This window comes from Podarcis cretensis, assembly GCF_951804945.1.
Source record: "Podarcis cretensis genome assembly, chromosome: 15".
Classification (NCBI taxonomy): Eukaryota; Metazoa; Chordata; class Lepidosauria; order Squamata; family Lacertidae; genus Podarcis; species Podarcis cretensis.
Window position 1 is genome coordinate 12,175,592 of NC_137185.1, and position 20,506 is coordinate 12,196,097.

At 44.9% G+C, this 20,506-nt stretch overlaps 2 protein-coding genes across 2 annotated transcripts in view; one reads left to right on the plus strand and one right to left on the minus strand.

Moving 5' to 3' along the window:
• Nucleotides 1-246: 246 nt before the first annotated feature.
• LOC307204268 (RNA-binding motif protein, X-linked 2-like) lies at nucleotides 247-2,452 on the minus strand. Its single transcript, XM_079955877.1, has 2 exons — nucleotides 2,393-2,452; nucleotides 247-1,260 (listed from the first exon to the last, which is right to left on the minus strand). The coding sequence occupies exons 1-2, from the start codon at nucleotides 2,435-2,437 to the stop codon at nucleotides 556-558; spliced, it is 750 nt and encodes a 249-aa protein (XP_079812003.1). The 5' UTR covers nucleotides 2,438-2,452; the 3' UTR covers nucleotides 247-555.
• Nucleotides 2,397-20,506, plus strand: part of ANKFY1 (ankyrin repeat and FYVE domain containing 1) — a 46,839-nt gene continuing 28,729 nt past the window's right edge. Inside the window, exons 1-4 of the mRNA XM_079955432.1 lie at nucleotides 2,397-2,445; nucleotides 12,814-13,006; nucleotides 16,696-16,814; nucleotides 19,839-19,974. Of these exons, the coding sequence (XP_079811558.1) occupies nucleotides 2,436-2,445; nucleotides 12,814-13,006; nucleotides 16,696-16,814; nucleotides 19,839-19,974 (458 nt within the window). The 5' untranslated portion in view covers nucleotides 2,397-2,435. The remainder of the gene's footprint in view (nucleotides 2,446-12,813; nucleotides 13,007-16,695; nucleotides 16,815-19,838; nucleotides 19,975-20,506) is intronic.

Sequence of the window (20,506 nt, forward strand, 5' to 3'; positions counted from 1 at the left end):
TACAGTGTTTATTAGAAACCCATTTTCTTCCAGATTCTGTACTACTACAAAGGAGTGGAGATAAATGTTCTAACACTTATCGTTCTAATTTTTATTTTTCTCCATCGCTATTCCTGTTATTGGCACACAACTTACAAGTTTACAGAAAAGAATTTCTCTCTCTCTCCCCCCCCCCCCCCCCCGTACAGGACAGGGAGAAGCAGAATTTAATTTTTACACACACAAAAACAACATGTAAAGACTTGGTCTATATGCAAATTTTATTATTCTGTTTCTAAAACCAATCCAAAGTTACTTAAAAAACGGAGGCCAACAGCACACAACATTAACTCCACCAAGGATTCAGGGCTCCCTGCATGTCAGGTCTGTGGTGGCTTGAAGACAACTCCTTGCAGGGCTTCTCTTCTCTCACATCACTCCCAGGTTCATCTGCTTTCTGTTGCTCGGGGCCTTTCTTTGGGAGTATCTACCTTCTTGTGCTTCTCACGGTGGATTATTCTCTGTTCTTTCCTGTCCCTGTCTGTGGCTGTCTGGAGACCTAACTCTCGCATGCTCCTACTTAGACTCCCGTTCATGTTGTGCCCAGCTTGCATGTTTGTGCCCAGATGTGCTACTCCAGGTCTGCTGATTCACATTGGCATGCCGTTCATACTTTGGGTCTTCCTTCTCCACTTTGATCTTGGTTTTAGGAGGCGAGTCTGCAAGCTGTTCCTCTTTCACCCGTTTTTGGTGCTCTCTTTTCTCTTTCTTCTTCTTGCATTTCTCTTTTTTGTGTTTCTTTACCACCACCTCACTGTCTTTGGGGGACTCTGGTGAACTTGGAGGTGTTTTAGCACCACATCCACTTTCTCGGAGAGCTTTTGTCACATCATCAATATCCTCAGAGTCTTTCGGTGGGCGGTAGTTAGCCACATGGTCCACACGAATTGTCCTTCCTTTAATCTTTATTCCATTAAAATTATCAACCGCAAGAATGGTGCTTCTCTGATCTTCATAGCAAATGAAACAGAAACCTTTGGATTTCCCTGTCTTCTTATCACGCACCAGATTTATGTTCACAATTTCCCCATACTGTGAAAACACACAAAGAATGTCGCCTTCCGTCAGCTCATAGGGAAGACCACCCACAAATACCCAAGCACTGTCACTATACTCTGCATGCCAGGAGACCTTATCTTGTACACCAAGCTGTGCCTCACGCTCATTCAGCTCATTGATCAGCTTCACTTTGGTTAGTGGATTCATGCTGGTTCTCTTCGTCTACTGTGTGCAAAAAAAAAAATCAAATCTTTTTAAAACACTCATAAAAATTTACTGACCTTTCAAAAGCCCTGTTAGGTAGCAAATGCATTTACACTTCTGTTATGGCAGCGGAGTGGCCATGTGTTCTAATTTACAAAAGGCAGTCTTCTCTTTTCTCCTTTTTATTATTTATTGCACACCCCTCAACCTAAGGTCCCAGGATAGATTGCAACACAATACTGTATTAATATTAAAGCACAATATTTAGGATGCGGGTGGCGTTGTGGGTTAAACCACAGAGCCTAGGGCTTGCTGATCAGAAGGTCAGCAGTTCGAATCCCCGTGACCGGGTGAGCTCCAGTTGCTTGGTCCCTGCTCCTGCCAACCTAGCAGTTCGAAAGCACGTCAAAGTGCAAGTAGATAAATAGGTACCACTCTGGCGGGAAGGTAAATGGCGTTTCCGTGCGCTGCTCTGGTGAACCAGAAGTAGCTTAGTCATGCGGGCCACAAAACCCAGAAGCTGTACGCAGGCTCCCTTGGCCAATAAAGCGAGATGAGCGCCGCAACCCCAAAGTCTGCTACGACTGGACCTAATGATCAGGGGTCCCTTTACCTTTTTACAATATTTAAAACGGATTGATGTGTCGGACTACAGCCTGGAAGGCCACAGTTCAAATCCTAGCTCAGCTAGGAAGCTCAACCTGGGTGGCTTTGGGCCAGTCCCCGCCTCTCGGCCTACCTCACAGGGTTGGTGTGTTGAGGTTAAAAATGAGGGCGCGGGAGGACCACGTACGCCACCCTTCAGTACATAAAATAAAAATATGCTCAGAGAGGCACTTTGGCCATGGCCTCGCTTTTAAAAGCAAGACAAAACTTCCTCTCCGGGCAGAGGCGGTGGTACTCTGCACGTGCTCAGAGGCACATCGCCCTCGGGGCGGGGAAGGAAGACCTCGGAAAAGAACGCGCGATGTAAAACTGTTCCTTCGAAACCCGAAATCGGTGGTCCTCCTGCAGCTTCTTCCTAGCGGCCATAACTTCAGCACAGTCAGGAAGGCTGTGCCGCTACTGCGCGTGCGCGCGCCGCCTCCTTTTCTCTCCTCCCCACCCCTCCCACCCCGCTCTATCTCGCCCCTCCGCCTCCCGCTCTCACCTCAGATCTCGCGAGAGCTCCGAGGCAGCGGCCCAGGGCCAACATGGCGGAAGGTATGCGCGATGCGGGCGGCGGCGGCAATGCCAGCTGCACCTTGAGGAGCGGGAGGGTTTTTTCTCCCACCTCAGGCGGTTTTTCTGTGGGGCGGAGCGCTTAGCTAACAGTGGTTTTGGTGCTGCTGGGTTGGTGCGGGGTGGGGGCAGATTGAAACCGGCTTGGAGGGCGGGGGGGGGAGTGTTTGGGCGTGCCTCGTTTATTTGTGTTAGTATTTTATTTAACTCTCTTCCCTCCCGAGGAGATCGAGGCAGGATAGGTGGACCTTTTCCCCACCCCCGTCTTATAGCCTCACCAGAGCCCGCCCTGGGAGGTAGGCGAGGCCATAGTGGTGCAGCGGTTAGAGAGAATGTGGACCAGGGCTTGGGAGAGACCTGGGTTCAAATCCTCCCCACTCCACGCCTCCAACTCGGCCAAGTGACCTTGAGGGCAGGTCACAGCCCCTCAGCCTGACCTACCTCGCAGGGTTTGTTTTATTGGCGCCGTAAAATTTATAGACCATTGATTTTAAAAGGCACGCAAACACACACACATCAAAGCAGTTTACAAAGGATGAAATACTAAAATATAGAAAAATTCACAACCCTGCCTTCAAAATACAAAAGTTAAGATAACTGAAGCAGATTAAAAGTATCTCGGCTTTCTGGGTAGACTTCTAGCAGGTGCCCAAAAAAAAGAGTACGCTGAAGGCGCCTGCTTGTTCTCAATAGGCAGGGAGTTCCAAGGTGCACTAAAGGATCGAGCTCTTACAAATACGGAACGGGTATTATGTGGCATCTGTAAGTACTGCTGATTCCGCTGATCAAAGCCATTGAGTGGGTGCACATCTGATAAAGCAAACTTGTGCCGAGTTGTTGAGGGCTTCATATGCCAATAGTAACACCTTGAACTTGGCTCAGTAGCAAATTGGCAACTAGTGCAGGGCTCTGAGCACAGGTGTTATGGGTTGACAATGCCTTGCTGCTGTAAGCAATCATGCTGCAGCATTCTGCATGAACTGCAACTTCCGGATCAGGAGCACATTGCAGTAATCCAGTCTTGAAGTAATCGATGCATAAACTACTGTGGCAAGGCAAGGGTTGTGAGGAGGTCGCCTGGGAGTGAGTGTTACTTGGCCCTGGGTGGGGTGTTGTATGTATGCAGTGGGGCGTGAGAGAGACTTTTCCAACAACTCTTTCTGCTTGGCGAGTTAAGTAGAAGCTTATGTGTGGAAGTAGAGGAAGACTATCTTCCTAGATAGGAGTTGTTTCTTTGAAATGGGGGAGTCATAGTGGCATCACTCCACCCCTGTATGCATGCACCCACCCACTCACTTAGGAACATAAAGAGTCTGCCCTATACAATGTCACTTTCTACACTGACTGGTGGTAAGGGTGTGTCCACTTGTCTGTCCTATCTCCTGGCATCTAGTGCTTTTAATTGAACCTAGGACCTTCTACATGAAAAAGTGTAGTTGGTCCCACTGAGTTACATGTGGGCAAATCCATAACATAGATTTAAACTGCATTCAGCAAACACTTAAAGCACACAACCTCCGCCCTCCAAATAATCATGGGAACTGTAGTTTACCCCTCACAGATATAGTGGTGCATCGCAAGACGAAATTAATCCATTCCGTGAGGCTCTTCGTATAGCAGTTTTTTCGTCTTGCGAAGCAAGCCCATTGACAGCTTAGCGGATTAGCGCTATTAGCGGTTTAGCGGCTTTTAGCGGATCAGCTGATAAGTGGCTTATCAGCGGATCAGCTGATAAGCAGCTTAGGAAAAGGGGGGGGAAGGGGGGAAACCCGCAGGAACTCGCAAGACATTTTCGTCTTGCGAAGCAAGCCCATAGGGAAATTCGTTTTGCGAAGCGCCTCCAAAACAGAAAACCCTTTCGTCTAGCGGTTTTTCCGTCTTGCGAGGCGTTCGTCTTGCGGGGCACCACTGTATACCATTCCTTATCAAACTATAGTTCCTAGGATTCTTTGGGGAAATATATGTGCTTTAAATGTGCTCTGGGTGTGTTTTTAATGTATGGTGCAGATCTGCCAGGCTCTCTCTCTAGTTGCCTACCAGTAGCAGCTTTCTAAGAGTCCAGTGGAAAATGCCATGGATTGTACCTGGCACCTTCTGCATTCAAATTCTGTGCGTATGACCCTTCCCATATCTCAGCTGCTTAGAACTCAGCTTGTTGCCTCGATTGTTAGTACTGTATCCCCTAAACAACTTCAATTAAGGCATACATTGTTTCCTGCACACCCACAACAGCACAGCGGCTTTAAGACACTTTAGTAACTCTTCTGAACTTTTTGTAAAGGATTATAAAAATCACCTCCATATTACTTTGTGTATTCATGTTGCTTTTCTGTAACATGTCTCTGCCCCAGGGAGAGTGCAGTCATTGTTATTATTTATACAGTACCCTCAGTGTGTATGGCCCTTCACAGAGAAGGCTGCCCAAGAGCTGAAGTGGTGCTAGATCCCACCCAAAGCTGGGATCTACTTAGTAATAGTAGTCATGGCCCATGGGGTCCTTGGTGTGCATGCTATTTTACAGAGGCAAAACAAGGCAGGGGAAGGTTCCTGCTGGAAGAGATTCATTCTGTTATGCATAACGCAGTCCGTGTGCATGGTGCTTTATAGAATTACAGCAAGACAACAGGTCTCTGCCTGAAACAGCTTACAATGTAAAAGTCTAGAGGTGGTGTGGAGGATGGAAGCAGAGGGGGAGGCAGCCTGAAGCCAAGGTTAACAGTGGCGAGGAATGTGCATTAGGTTTACTTGTATCTATGTGGGCTTCATTTCACTAGGAGATAAGAACTAAGGAATTTTGTGAAAGCATCCATAAAAAGTTAGCCTTTAGTGAGGGATATGAACAAAAGCAATCAAAAGCAAAGGGAAGTTTATTCAGTTGTTTCTTTTGCGGAGGATAGGAAGATGAGGGATCCTAGAATTGTAGAGTTGCACGGGACCACAAGGGTCATCTAGTCCAACCCCCCCCCCCATGCAGGAATATTTTTGCTGAACTTGTGGCTCAAACCCACAACCCATCTCATGGATGTTTCCTTGAGCATTGGGCTTATGTGTGTGGTAGGGAGGGCCCTTGAATGTACTTGTTCCTGGAAAAATATAGCAGAAAATGTATGTAAGGGTTTGTATTTCTTTTCCTTGAAGGAGCTTGGGGTGGCATACATACTTATCCCTTCTCACCTCTTATTTTCCTCCCTGCAAATCTCTGAAACACGTTAGGTTGAGAAACAGTGGCAGGTTCAAGTTCGTCTGGTTAATTTCATGGCTGATGTGGGATTTTGACACAGCTCTTTCCATTTGTGGAAGGTTTCACTGACATCAGTGAGTCTTCATTGGTAGTAAATGCACTTAGAATAGGGTGTTGAGTTGCATGAAGCAACCTAGGTTGCAGTGCTAAACAAATCCAGCCCCATGTACTATTTTGTAAATATGTTTAAGACTACAGCTCATGTCATATTTTCATGGGGTCCTGTTTAAGGCAGATTTACAGACATGAAGTCCAATTTAGTTCAGTGGGGCTTCTCCCTAGTTAGTGTGTGTAGGATTGTGGCATTAGATTTAGAAAGGACTAGCTGCCAAGTAAGTGACCATAAGATTGCACCCATACCTAAATGCTAGTCTCACCTCAATGAATGAATGACCATTTCTTTAGGATCGAGCTGTTCAGTTGCATATCCAAGAACATTATTATTTTTATTACATTCTAAAAGAGAAAAGAGGCCAATTTTTTATTAGCCCAGATCCGTAGCCCTTGTGCATTTCTGCTCTATTCAAGATAAAAGGGAAGTTTCAGAAATGTGCAAAAACAAGAGCCCACCCACATGCTTTTGTTTTTGTTGTCGCTTTGAGGAATGGAACATGTGTCACCTGCCTCTCTCTCCTTCTGTCAAGCAGTGGCTCCCAACAGGCAGTGCTTCCCCCACCCATTGCTCTTTCATCAGGGTGGGAGGCGAGAAGGAATGCAGGGTGGGATTGAGGAGCACTGGAGCTGAGGATAAGCTGGGGGTCAGATGGGAATATACCCTGGACTGGATCTGGCCAACAGACCAGCAGTACTTCGCCTGTGCTGTAAAGTGGCTTCAGAGTTATTGTCTGGATACAGGCAGCCCTTGCCAACAGCTTTGCCAGTTGGAACTAATGGGAGCTGCCTCCCAAAACCTCCGAAGAGTTCCAGATTGGCTAAGGTTGATCTAAGAAAATTCACTTTTTAATTCTCCTTAGGCCATGATTCTGGCAACCTTAGGCAGGATACCCACCTAACTGTAACTACACTTTGCAGCTGAAATAATGACAGATGTATATAATAACCGATGGTAGGACTAATTTTTGTTGATAATGTAGAGGACAAGCTTTTGATCAGAGTGGGCTATCAAATTGTTTAAAAATGAGCGCTCTTATCCGGCTTGTTTAGGTCCTCCATGCTAGCAGTGTTGTGGAGGAAACAAACTCAAACCTTGGCTTAGCATTGCACCCAGGTTCGTGGTTTGTTTTGCTCAAACCATGATTGGTTAGCCAAGAACAATCCTTGGTTTACTATCTTAGTTTGGATGTAATGCTGAGCCAAGGAATGTGGTGTGTTTCTTCTGTGCTCTTGTGGAATGCAAATGGTTTCTGATTTACTGTGACATGCAAACACAGTCACAGATTGCATATCCGTTTAGTAAATTTTTATTTGCTTTCCATATAGTCATTTCACTTTCCTGGGATGTTCAGAGATGACTTGGATTTTTTAAACAGTACTGAAAATTGTGCAACACCTACATGTGATGATCTGGCAGATTTTACTGACTTCCTCTCACAGCCAGAGATCCGTCCACGCAGTTTCATTTCTCAGAAAGTTTTCTTGGGAAAATAAGAAGAACCCAGATCTTCGTAATGAAGAGACCTGCTTTTAAGGTTTCTTTCCCCTCAAATTTCTGAAGTGTTTGTCTTTGGTTGGTTTGTCCTCTGTGCCCTGGGTGAGCAAATGGTAGTAGATAAATAATCACAACAAAGTGTGGGTGGACAAGTCTTTCCAAAGTAAATAGGACTTGGCTTAATGGTAAAAGCTGTGAGGCACTGTTGTGCAACAATGTGGACTGCTGCCCACTTAAAGAAGTTACTTAGTTTATTGAGTAAATTGGTTGAATATGAATAACTGTGCACATGAATGAGCAGTTCAAAAGAAAAAGCATATACTTCCCTGTTTTTAGATAATAGATATGTTACAGCAGTTAAGAGACATTCCCACTTGTGTTTGAGAAGAGATAAGTCCTCTGGTAAAAACACTAGCCATTTGCACCAGCTAGATTCAGAATAAGGCTTCAGTTCTTTAGTTGATTGAGCCATTAAAACATGCTTTTATGAGTCAAATGGGTTGTTTTAACATTCTATCCTTAGTCTGTGTCACTGAAGAACTGTATGTGTCATCTTTGAATATCAACCAGGCTGGAAAAATCCCATCTGGACATCTAGAGATCTCTTGCAAAAGTCCTCAAATAGAAGGAGATAAACTTTAGCGTTGCCCTAAATGTGGGTGGCGCTGTGGGTTAAACAACAGAGTCTAGGGCTTGGCAATCAGAAGGTCAACAGTTTGAAACCCCGCAATGGTGTAAGCTCCCATTTCTCGGTCCCTGCTCCTGCCAACCTAGCAGTTCGAAAGCACGAAGTGCAAGTAGATAAATAGGTACTGCTCTGGCGGGAAGGTAAACGGCGTTTCCATGTGCTGCTCTGGTTTGCCAGAAGCAGCTTAGTCATGCTGGCCACATGACCCGGAAGCCGTACGCCAGCTCCCTCGGCCAGTAAAGTGAGATGAGCACCGCAACCCTGGACCTAATGGTCAGGGCTCCCTTTACCTTTATCTTTAATAGTTGCAGTCAAGCTAATGGTTTAGACCAGCCTTCTCCAACTTGGTAGCTACCAATCCCTGACCATTGGCCATACTGGATGGGCAGATGGAAGCTGGAGTCCAAGAATGTCTACAGCTCTACAGTTTCCCCAACCCTTGCTTTAACAAATGGTTTATCTGCTGGCCAGCTAAGTAGTTGGTTTCTACAAGAAGCAACCACAACCTGCTCTGAATATATCTAGAGATGCTGAATGCTCTGCTGTAGATGAAAGCATTCCATGCAATGCCTAACTATGCATTATTCAGTGAAAGTTCCCTGATCAATACTGGTATCCTTCACTGCCTTAAAGTGATGGTGTGTGATTTTCTTGTAAAGCTTTTGGCTTTCTTAACCATGAAAGGTAAATTCTATATAGAATCATAGAATTGTAGAGTTGGAAGGGACCCTGAGAATCAACCCCCTGCAATGCAGAAATATGCAGCTGTCCCATGTAGGGATCAAACCTGCAACCTTGGCATTATCAGCATCACACTCAGAATAACGGGATAATATAGTGGCAGTATTTAGATTGCAAGACTTCATTCTCTTTTTTTCAGTCCAAACTGAAGGACTCCTGGGAAGAGTTGCGGTTGAGTTTGCTTGGCTCATTTTGTTTGTTACAATTATTCATATTCTGCCTTTCAGGAAATGTATCCTTTCAAGGTTGCTGAGAATTAAGATTGAACTTCATTAAAACATGCACACACAATAAACAGCATGAAACTAAATGATTCGATTGTGGCCAAGTGCAGTAGTTAATATGGAAGGCAGCTGTTCCAGCATGCTTAAGGACCATGCATGGAGTCACTACTCACCAGTATGTATTGAATAGGGAGTCCCTGCCCATGTGCATCCTTTGTAGAGTTCCTTTCACTGTTAAACATGCCTTGCTGGAGCCTGCCTTGCTGGAGCCTCCTGAGATCTAAGGAGACATCATGTAGGGGCTGGTCAAACCAGAACAGGGTGCAGGGATTGCCTCTTGATGACCCTGGGGAATGGGTGCAGAGTTCAGAGTGGCATACTGGGAGGCCATACCACAGGAACACCCCCTTCCTGCCCAGGATCCAACTCCTCATCAATAACTGACTATTGGAGCATCTCCTTTCACTCATGGCCCTGACGAAGTCTGTTCAAAACCACTGGGCCCCTTCCCAAGGTCATTTGCAGGCAGCTCCTCCAGCTGCGCCCCCCCCCCCACGTCCAACCAGCCCCTCCACGATGGCTCTTTGTGACTCATGACACAAAGTTCTCAACTTCTCAGCAAGCCTTTCTTGCACACCTGGTTCCCTGCTCCAGGTATAATCTCAATTCTGGTGTAACTTTTAAAATTGCAGTTGCCTTTAAAATATTGGTAACCTCCTTTCCTAAGAATAAATGCTTGGTATGGAATAAGTATACTACCAGAGTCTTGGACTCGTAAGGATTGTGTTAGATTATTCAGAATTTCTTTGTTAACGTACACCTACTTTGTGATGTCAGTTTTTTATATATCTACAACCAGTGTAAAATGTGAATGGTGATCTTAGCCAAGCCTTGATGCATTTGCTAGCAGCGTATCAAAGCACAGTTAATGCCACATATCTGGCTTTTTAGCAAATCTTGCTGGCTGGTACTTAATGGAAACAATTAGTCATTCTTGGTGGATTTGACAGTATAAAGATCAATGAAGAAAGCCTCTTTAATGTCATCAGATGCAGTGTATTGAAACAATAACTTAGCATACACCTCCCCCACTATGAGGGAGTGCAGCCTATAGCCTCAGACTTCCTTTATCATTGCTCATTCTGAAGGGTATCAAGTATAAAAGCCCGGATGTTCCTTAGGCTTCCTACCTGAGATCCCCAGAGATACCAGGGAAACCGTTTGGGTCTCTTTAGGGACAAATTGTGATGGCAGCATGACTGAGCTGTATGAAGTTATGGGTGGCATAGAGAAAGTGGACAGAGAGAGGTTCTCCCTCTGTCTCCCATAATACTAGATTCCAGGCTCGTCCAGTGAACTGAACACTGGAAGAATCAAGATAGACAAAAGGAGGTGTGTCTTTTCACTGCACATGGTTGCACTATGGAATTCACTCCCACAAGGCATGGCTGCCAACTCAGATGGCTTTAAAATGGTGTTTAGTCAAATTTATGGGGAGGATTAATACTATCAGTGGCTGCTAGTCATGGTGGTTATATATTGCCTCCAGTATCATTGTTCATATACCTCTGAATACCAGTTGTTGGGGATCATTACTGGGAGACTGCTGTTCCACACATCTCTGCTTGTGACTGTGAGAATGTAATGTTGGATCAGATGCATCGCTGGTCTGAGCCAGCAGGTCCCCTATGTTCTTGGAGCAGCCTTCCCTATCCTTGAGTCCCCAAATGATGTTGGACCACATTTCCCATAATCCTTAACTATTGGCCATGCTGACTGAGGATGATGCAGGCTGTAGTCCAGAAACATCTAAATCAGGCACCCCCAAACTCAGCCCTCCAGCTGTTTTGGGACTACAATTCCCATCATCCCTGACCACCGGTCCTGTTAGCTAGGGATTATGGAAGTTGTAGTCCCAAAACAGCTGGAGGGCTGAGTTTGGGGGTGCCTTATCTAAGGGCTCAAAATTGGGGGATTTGTATGCAGAGTGTGTACTCTACCATTTAGCTGTGGCTAGTTTTTTTTTTTTAATCCTTTCGCTCTTAACTTACCTGAGGTCCCAACAAGCCAGAGTTCCAGTACTTCCAAAAGGTATTCCAAAAGTTTTGACTTGAGCAAATCTCTTTGTCAAAGTATGTCTCAAGAGTGAAGCTCTTAAAATTGATTTTAGTCTGATTAGGGATTAGGATTGGTCACTTCAGGGAATGCATTTCTGGGATTTTTAGAATCTGAAAGACTTGACACCAACAAAAATGTGCCTATTCTTTGCTGTGCTGGCCTTGTTCCTTTTCACTAGGGGTGGGTGAAGGTGGAGATTTGTATTGCCAGCGCAAGGTGGGAAGGAATCTTCATACCAGGCAGGAGTATCGTTGGCATACTGTAGTTCTTTCTGAAGTTTCTGCTTTTGGAAATGTATTTATTTGTGGGAGCAGCAGGTGGATCCTCTGCTGATGCTTTAGTGCTCAAGTGCTCTGTGATGTTTAGCAGCATGTCTACTGTAGATTCTTCAGAAATCCTTGCCTGTCATTGTCCTCACCTTTTATCTCAAGGCTTATACACACAAAACCTTTTTTTAAATAGTCCGGCATCTTTTTAAAATTGGGCGCCGCAGAGAGAATGCACTGATGAACAATTATACAGTGGAATGACTAATGGTGCAATTGCGTGCATTCTCAGAAAGCTCCTCTGTGTTTGATGGAATCAAAATGAATGTTTGTCTCAAACTAATTCCCTACAGAAGTGCATGCAAAGGGACAAACTTGAAGGCATCTCCCAGTTTGGTTATTCCTGGCATAGACCATCCAGTGTGGTACCCTCCAGTTGTTGTTGGACTACAATTCTCATCATTCCTGACCATTTGCTGTGCTGGCTGGGGCTCATGGGAGTTGGAGTCCACAACTTCCAGAAGGCAATGCATTGGCTATGCTGGCTCTGTCCCTTTGAAGCTGTCTTGTACTGAGCCAGACAATTGGTCCATCTAGGCCAATACTGTCTGCTTGGACTGCCAAGGGTCTTCCCAGGCCTTGTACATGAGACAGAGATAGATAGGACCATAGATCCTTTTGGTTGCAAAGCATGTGCTACACTACTCAGCTGTTTATACAAATAAAGTGTTTCTACCCCATGCTTTAGGGACACGGGGTAAAACCACAGAGCCTAGGACTTGCCGATCAGAAGGTCGGCGGTTCGAATCCCCGCGACGGGGTGAGCTCCCGTTGCTCAGTCCCTGCTCCTGCCAACCTAGCAGTTCAAAAGCATGTCAAAGTGCAAGCAGATAAATAGGTACCGCTCCGGCGGGAAGGTAAACGGCGTTTCTGTGCGCTGCTCTGGTTCGCCAGAAGCGGCTTAGTCATGCTGGCCACATGACCCGGAAGCTGTACGCCGGCTCCCTCAGCCAGTAAAGCGAGATGAGCACCGCAACCCCAGAGTCGGTCATGACCGGACCTAATGGTCAGGGGGCCCTTTACCTTTTTTACTACCCCACGCTTTAGCTTACAAAAAACACACACCAGTAGTTCCTTCCCTTCAGACTCAATATCTAAGAGACGTGACACGATTAAAAAAGGATGAGGAGGGATGAGTAAAGAGGCAGGGAGGCAAACTCAGACACCAGCCTTACAGATCTTATAACAGTCAGCTGGGACTGAAGCAGTTCATGAAGCCTGTTGGAATGACTGCCGCTGTGTGAGTTGAGGGAGGGCCAAAGGCAGCTCTTCTCTTCGTAGAGAAGATGGAAAAGGCCTGCTTCCCTCCTCTCTGTGTGTTCTGCAGCCTGATGGAGTGGCTGCTGTGAGGTGCCAGTCGGCTTTTGCCCTACGTTTTGAATTTCGTTCCGTTGTCTTTGCAGAAGAGGTGGCCAAACTGGAAAAACATCTGATGCTTCTCCGTCAGGAATATGTCAAGTTGCAGAAGAAGCTGACTGAGACGGAGAGGAAATGCACTCTCTTGGCCGCTCAGTCTAACAAGGAGAGTGCCAGCGACTCCTTCATCAGTCGGCTGCTTGCCATCGTAGCAGAGTTGTATGAGCAGGAGCAATACAGGTAAACGTGTGGTGGTGAAGACAGAACCATGGGCTGGGTTCTGCTGCTGTGTGAAGCAGAACTTAAGTTATGACCCCATCTGCCAAGCCATGGTTTGACTGACATTTGAATCCGGCCTCTGCCTTTTAAAGATTTCATCAGATTACCCACTTGGGCCTCAACCTTGTTTTGCAACCATAAGTGCTGTAAATTTGTACACAAATAAGCTTAACTTCCTTTCCATTTTTTGCACCCATTACCAATTCTTCACTTCCACCAACACCCTTTCAGCTTTTACTGGGTACAGTCTCTTCTGAAACGCTGTGCCTCTTTTTCCTATCTCTTGTGCTATTTTACACTATGTTTGCCATTTACAAGAAAGCAGGGACAATGCATTAAGCACAGGAAAGCAAAATAGTTTAAACACCTTTAGAGGACGCTTGCCTGTGTAGGCATATTGTTCACACACGTATCATGGAAGCCATTAGATTGCTTCTGAACATTGGAAGAAACAAAGTTCCAAGATCTTATACTGGGTGAAATGCAGCCTAATCTAATCTTTCAGAAGGCAGAAGCTCATCCTCCAACTTGACAGAATGGAAGCAAGGAGTTTCCTGTGTTTTCCTGCAGGGTAAAGTTAGAAACAAACTCTTTTGCTTGTGTCAAAATAATTGATTCCAGGCCAAGCATGTATTTGTGGAGGATTGAGAGGTGCAGTTAATGGCCCTTGTAAAGGCAGTGTTGCTTTAAAGTATTGCTGCTCACTTAATACATAAATGCAGCATATTTTGCTGGGAAACCAAGCCAGACAAATGTACTTTGCTTTTTTGTGTGGTTTTTTTGTTTGAAATTTGAAGTTAAATATTTATCTTGGACAAATATACTTCTGCTTTGCTTCTTAAGCACTTCCTATTCTTCAAAACTGGAAGTTAACGCTGTTTTGGTGTCCACTGTTTCTTGGAAAGAAAAAGGGGACACACCCCATAACTTGTTGCTCATAACTTTTCAGCTAGTGTGTAAGACCAAATTTCTTAATTCACAAACCTCTTCCTTGGAACTAAGCTGTGTGTGTTTCATGTTTGCTGAAATGCAGAGACCATTGTTATGCATTATGCAGTGGTGGTGGTAGTGGTAAAATCACTTAAAGACTTTAAATATAGTGCAGTGATTAAACATGACAGGCTCAGCCTTTCAGGCCTACAGGTTGATGGTCATTTGTCAGTTGAGGGTCTCTCTTGTCAGCCCAAGCTCTGATAAACACTTAGCGAAGAAAGAGTTGTTTTCAGCTCCTAAACACTTTCTCACCAGATGTCTTAATGCACAGAAGCTTGTTGGATCGTATTTAAGAGCCATCTAATTCATCATCTGGTTTTCACAAAGTGGCCAGGCAAATACTTAAGAGAGGCCCTAAGCAGGGCCTAGCAAACAGTCTCAATTGCTGGACTGCCTCTGAGCCTTGATGCTCCATTACTCCACGACAGAAGAAATATGGGTTATAAATATATATATAAATACGTTGGTGCCAGTGCTGCTTGATAGACCTATCAGCCATCACCTGTGAATTGGTCTAATCCCTCATTGCCCTGAGGGATAGCCCCATAGGGTGGAGCATGAGACTCTTATAATCTCGGGGTCATGGGTTCAAACCCCATGTTGCGCAAAATATTCTTGCACTGCAATGAGTTGGAATGGATGATCCTCGTGGTCCCTTCCAACTCTAAAATTCTGTGATTATATATATACACACACACATACACAAATATATATACATATATACATGCATATACATATATATATATATAAATATATATATACATACACACACACATAGAGAGAGTGTGTTGTAGAATATATATGGGTTGGTGTATATTCGGTCATAACTAAATTAAGAGAAAAGATATAGAAAATGCTATGAAAGCTTGCCTCCTGTCATAATACATTATATGTATTACATAAAGACTATATATGGTTTGGACTGGATATCAGTTTAATTCATTGAATTTATTGAGAAGAAATAATATGCAAGTTAGTATTGTTGTGTTTAATTAATTGTAGTTATAACATAGAAGCTTGCATAAATGCCATAGAGTATTTGTTGTGTTTCTGAGGGGAGTCTATTTTGCAACCTTCATCAATCTGATGCCCTCCAGATGTTTTGAACTACAGCTCCCATCAGCCCCAGCATCATACAACTGTTGACAAGGGCTCATGGATAATATATTGTTAGGATATTTGTGTTCAGTATGCATAGAAGCTAACCGGGAGATTATGGGTATGCTTGTTTTGTTTGGTTGTATTTTGCTTTCTATTTCAGCCACTTAAACGGGAATACTTGAGTGTATAACAATGTGCACTTACCGTATTGGCCCGAATAAAAGCCATACTTTTTCCGAATTCTGACCATGAAAAGTTAAAGTGCGACTTAAATTTGTGACCTTACAAAAATTGGCTTTTACGATATCACTGCTGAAACAGACATACGGTAAAACGGAACAGGTGTGAGTGCCTGCGGAATTTTAAGGGAGCAGCTTATATTTTGGTATTGTCTTTTTTCTCTCCCCCCCCCCATGGAATTTTAAAGGTGCGGCTTGTATTCAGGTGTGGCTTATATTCGGGCCAATATGGTATCAATGTATTCATTCTTAAAATATCATTTGTGTATATGTATCAACCACTAATGCCTTTTTTAAGCCATGTGTGCCCATCACTTTGACAGCGAGTTTAAATTTCCATATGATTAAAATAATATTTCTGAAGCAAAAGGCATAGCTTTTTTCTAAGATTATTCTTAACATTTGTGGCAGTTATTTAAGGGGTGCCATTCCTTCCTATGTGGTGGTGCTTGCCATTTCCGGTTCTGTTTTTCTTTTCTTTTTACTTCTACTAAATACAATTTTTTTTTAAAAAAAATGGGTGCTTGTTTAATTGGTAGCATCCTTTTAGCCTCTTAAGAATTTTTTTTTTTAATCTGATGAGACGCACAGTGTCAAATTACCTCATTTATCTCCCCACTTTTGCTCTACAGCAATAATAAATTTATAAATCTCTGTCGTATTTCCCCATCACATTACCCACTCAACCCCGCCCCACCCCCAGTCTTGCTTTAAACAACCTTCACATGGCTGTGAGCAAGCATGCAAATCCTTTAGCTATGAACCTTTTAATTGTTACCAGCACTGCCCAAACGGACAGGGTGGATCAGAGCTGCTTCCCCGATTGTGTTTTTTTTTAAAAAAAATTAAATACAGAAGGTCCAGACATGCAGCCACAACTGGCCTGAGATGCAGCCTTGATGGTGTTAGAAGGGCCAGGCCCATTGTGGGTGCATCACTGAGAGAAGAGGAGATGTCGCTCTAATTCTTCTAACGTTTTTCTTCTCAGATGAGCATTTTGCCCCTTAATCGCGTGCCTGGGAATAGCAAACAAGCCTAACTCAGTTAGCTTCCCTCCTTGTTTGTGCACAGCCAGCATTTTCCTATCCCGTTCACAAAGCGTGCAGACTCCCTGCTTCTTTCTGAAGGCTTCTTTGTGGCTGTTTGGGACCGTAAGAAGCCTGCAAAAGTGCCGTGGGGAATGCGCATATCGCCACTGTTCTGCCTTTCTCCTCTACAGCAGAATACCCCGAGTTTCCTTGCTGTTGTGCAGAAGTTTGCAAAGTCATCTAAGCGTGTGTGTGTGTGTGTGTGTGTGTTTGTCTTGTGTTTCTCCAGTGACCTGAAGATAAAGGTTGGAGACAGGCGCATCAGCGCTCACAAATTTGTATTGGCAGCTCGCAGCGAGACTTGGAGCCTGGCCAACCTGGTGTCTACGGAGGAGCTGGATCTGTCAGGTCGGTTTCTGATTGGCTGGGGTGGGGGGGTGAGAGAGATGCTTTCATTGGCTTTGGGCGAGCAGTGAAAAGATGAAAGGCCCCTTTGGTAGAGGAGGTTGCAGTCTTCTCCTTCAGGAGGTGCTCCGCCCACAGAAAGAGGCACTTGATCCATTAATTATGAAGCCTTTGTCTCCAGAACATGCTAATGGGCCTTTGAGAGCTCTGTGTTTAATGCTAGTTAAATCAGTAGCCCATCCCACTTTCATTTTAATGATGTGGATGTGAAGTGTGGTGGCCTGTTCGTCTTACAGAATGGGAGACCGCTCAGAGCTGGGAGACAAAGCCGTCTGAAACAGCCCGGTTATTCCTTTTGTTTTGAGGGTTGCTGTGTCAGAGCGGCCTGTGTAGCAATTCCATGTAAGGCAACTGTTGAGACGCCAGCCTTTTATCTTTAGTGAAATTAGCTCTTTAATCAGTTGGGCGCCTCTTTCTCTTCCTTTCTCTCTTTCCCTCCCATGCATACACCTTCCCTAAAAACCTGCAGCGATGGAGAGAGAGAGAGTAAATTCTGGCCAGAGACGTTGATTCTAAACAAGCAATTATATTGCCAATTTCAAGTTTGCATTATAAAATGAGCCATGTTAAAAAGAGAGTGTTATAGATCACTTTATTTTTAAAGGCAGCCCCTGCCCTCGGGCTTACGATAGCACAAAAGGAAAAATGGATTCGGTGAGAGGAGGAAATACGTAAGCCCAGGCATTATTTATTTGTAGTTGTGGGATCTTCTGATGACCCACTGGGATCGAAAACAGCTCAGGGAAAGGAGGCACCAAAAGTTACTGGTTTCTCAGCTGGGCTAATGAATTGAGTTACTTCTCTTCCTTCCTCTGCTGTAGCCTGATGTAGTGGCTGCTGCCGGATGGTAGGAGATTGTAGGAGGAACCTGGCTTCTCAGCAGAGCTGGTGGCAGTGTCTCCATATTCCTTGTCTCTCCTCCATCTCTGCCTCTGTAGTGGCTCTGCTGTCAGGTGGCAGATTTCCACCATGGGACACCCATGCTTGTGTATTAGGATGACCTTTGTTGGTGATGTGGGGTAGAAAGAGAATTAAAACAGTTGCTCTGTTTTTTCCATGGAAAGGTTTCCATGTCTAAAAGTGCATGGTTCCATAACATGATGATTGCATGCAACACTAGTCCAGTTGAAACTGCCTGGCCTTGCATTTGGAGGGCAGAAGGTGTGTTGTGTCCTGTTCTGGATCTTTTTTGTGTGAGGGTGGGGGGCAGGAATGAAATAAGTGGGAAGGACATAAACTATTCCAGCTCCAGTGATGGTATAGTTTTATCATCCAGCCCAGAGTCATGCTGGCAGAATAGGAAGGTCCAGAATGCCCACTCTGGCATCGGTGAGATAATCTGGATGCAGGACCTTTCTGCAGCCTCACATAGAAGCTATAGGGATCCTGATTTCCCTCTGAGGGCAGACTTCTCTCTCTTGGAGAGGGAGATCCAGTTAATCCTAAGGCACCTGTCAGGTTTTAAAATGTTTAGAAGTTAAGTCCAAGGAAAGCTTTTTTGTACAGCCATACCTTGGCTTTTAGTTTCTCGAATGTTTTGGCTCCCGAACGCTGTAAACCTGGACATGACTGTTCCAGTTTGCGAACTATTTTTGGAAGCTGAACATCCGATGGTGCTTCCGATTGGCTGCAGGACCTTCCTGCAGCCATTCAGAAGCCGCACTTTGGTTTCCAAACGTTTTGGAAGTCGAATGGACTTCTGGAATGGATTCCGTTCGACTTCCAAATTACGACTGTAATTGAATATAACTAATGTGCTTCGTTGAATTCCCTCCCCCCAATCAAATGGTTCAGTTCAGCTGCTTCCGGGCATTGGGAAAAGATGGTGTCCTACATATATTGCAAACCAGATAGGAAATCAGACATGCTAAATCGGATACCAATTTATATAGGGGATTGGAAAATTATTGGGGGTTTTATACATTCTGCTGAACTCTACATTGGGTTGTTGTTTTTTAGCTGCTACTTTTTAATTTGTTTATTTTAGTTTATAAACTGCTCTAGGAGTTTTACTGAGGGGTTTATTTAACAAATTGGGCCAGGAGGAGGAATACCTGAAAACGACCTCTTTCTCTGCCCCCCTCCCCGAAAAGGTGCCTTTTATCATTGGAGAGTGACCAGTTGGAGACCACCCATTTTAAAGTACTTCTCTCACCCATTTTAGATGATTTTATCTCTCCCTTTCTCCAAGAAGCTTAAAGGTGGTATTCATGGCTTTACCTAGCCCTCTTTTACCTTGCAATGAGCTTGTGAGGTAGGTTAGGCTGAGGGTGGTTGACTGGCCTAAACTGAACTTCATGGCGGTGGACAGGATTTGAACCCTGTCTCCCTGTTGGCCCCTTGTCTCACATTTTAAGCACCATGAAAATGGAGTGGAGGTGAAAGTAGAATACTTAGGTGTCAAGCAGTTTCTGAAGTTGAAATGTGGGGCTGGGGGAAGAAGAACGCTAGGGCTGCCACCTGCTCTTGACTATGTTTTAGTTGTGAGTTGGTGGGGTGTTGAAGCTGTCGGGGCTTCCCCAGATGATTGACGTCTTGCCTCTTACATCTCTGGCTGCATCTTGGAAAACAGCTTCTAATATTAGTGATCCCACCAGCTCCTCTTTCTAGGGGGTGAGCAGGCAGCCAACACCCTTGTTGCCGCAGAGCTATAAATACCACCTTTACTAGTTCCTGAGATCGGGGGGGGTGGGTTGTATGCCCACCTAGCACTCACAGCAGCAGTGTGATGCTGCATTTCTTTACTACAGTGAAGGAAATGCCAGGAACTCTCCCCCCCACACACATTGTAAGTACAGAAACAAGTTCGTTGCTAATGTCTTGAGCATAAGAAATGTGGTTGCTGGTGCATAAGTACTGAGTGTGCAGTTGGGGGGTGGTTTGGTAAGTGCATGCAGGGTCTAGAGCCCTGCATGCTGGTGGTCCTCTAAAGGCCAAATCATAATCCCCTTCATGCTCTCCCAACAGATGCTGACCCGGCCGTGACAACGGCGATGTTGCGTTGGATCTATACAGATGAGCTGGAGCTGAGAGAAGATGACGTGTTCCTGACCGAGCTGATGAAACTGGCAAACAGGTTTCAGCTACAGCTCCTCAGGGAAAGGCAAGTCTCTGAATGAGCGGTTGCATTTGATTCTTAATTAACCAGGCTATTTGTCCTAACGCAAGTGATTGTTTTTCCCCCTGTGGATCCCTCTGGGAAGCGGCTTTGAATTCAAAGATGGGCACTCTCAGAAATGCAGCTGTGATCAGGACCAGTGGTGGGATCTCTTTCCTTTGGAAAGATCTGCTGAGGATGCTTTGGGTCAGCCTTCCTGGTGACCTCCAGGTGTTCTGGGCTCACTGGTGAAGGTTGGTTTAGGTAAAGGTTGTCCTATTGCACACAAGGGTTAGAAGGCCCTCTTGACGCTTCCTCCAGTAAATGAAGGAAATCTCGCCAGGTTCTTTGTCAAACATTGGAACTGACTTTGTAGTAACGAGCGTGACTGTAGTGACACAGAGAATCTTTTCTGCTCTGGGATCTTGTGTGCTCCTATTAATTTATCCCATTTGTGTGTGTGCAAATGAACTTGGCTTTACTAGATGTATCACATCTGCCTATCTCTGGCAGTATGGGCAAGGCAACATTCCAGGGG

What these genes read in the sequence shown, in the direction of transcription:
- LOC307204268 (XM_079955877.1), bottom strand. Translation starts at nt 2,437, where the DNA reads ATGTTGGCCCTGGGCCGCTGCCTCGGAGCTCTCGCGAGATCTGAG. An exon ending in GAGCTCTCGCGAGATCTGAG is followed by an intron (nt 1,261 to 2,392) that starts GTGAGAGCGGGA and finishes TGCACACAGTAG; the next exon opens with ACGAAGAGAACCAGCATGAA.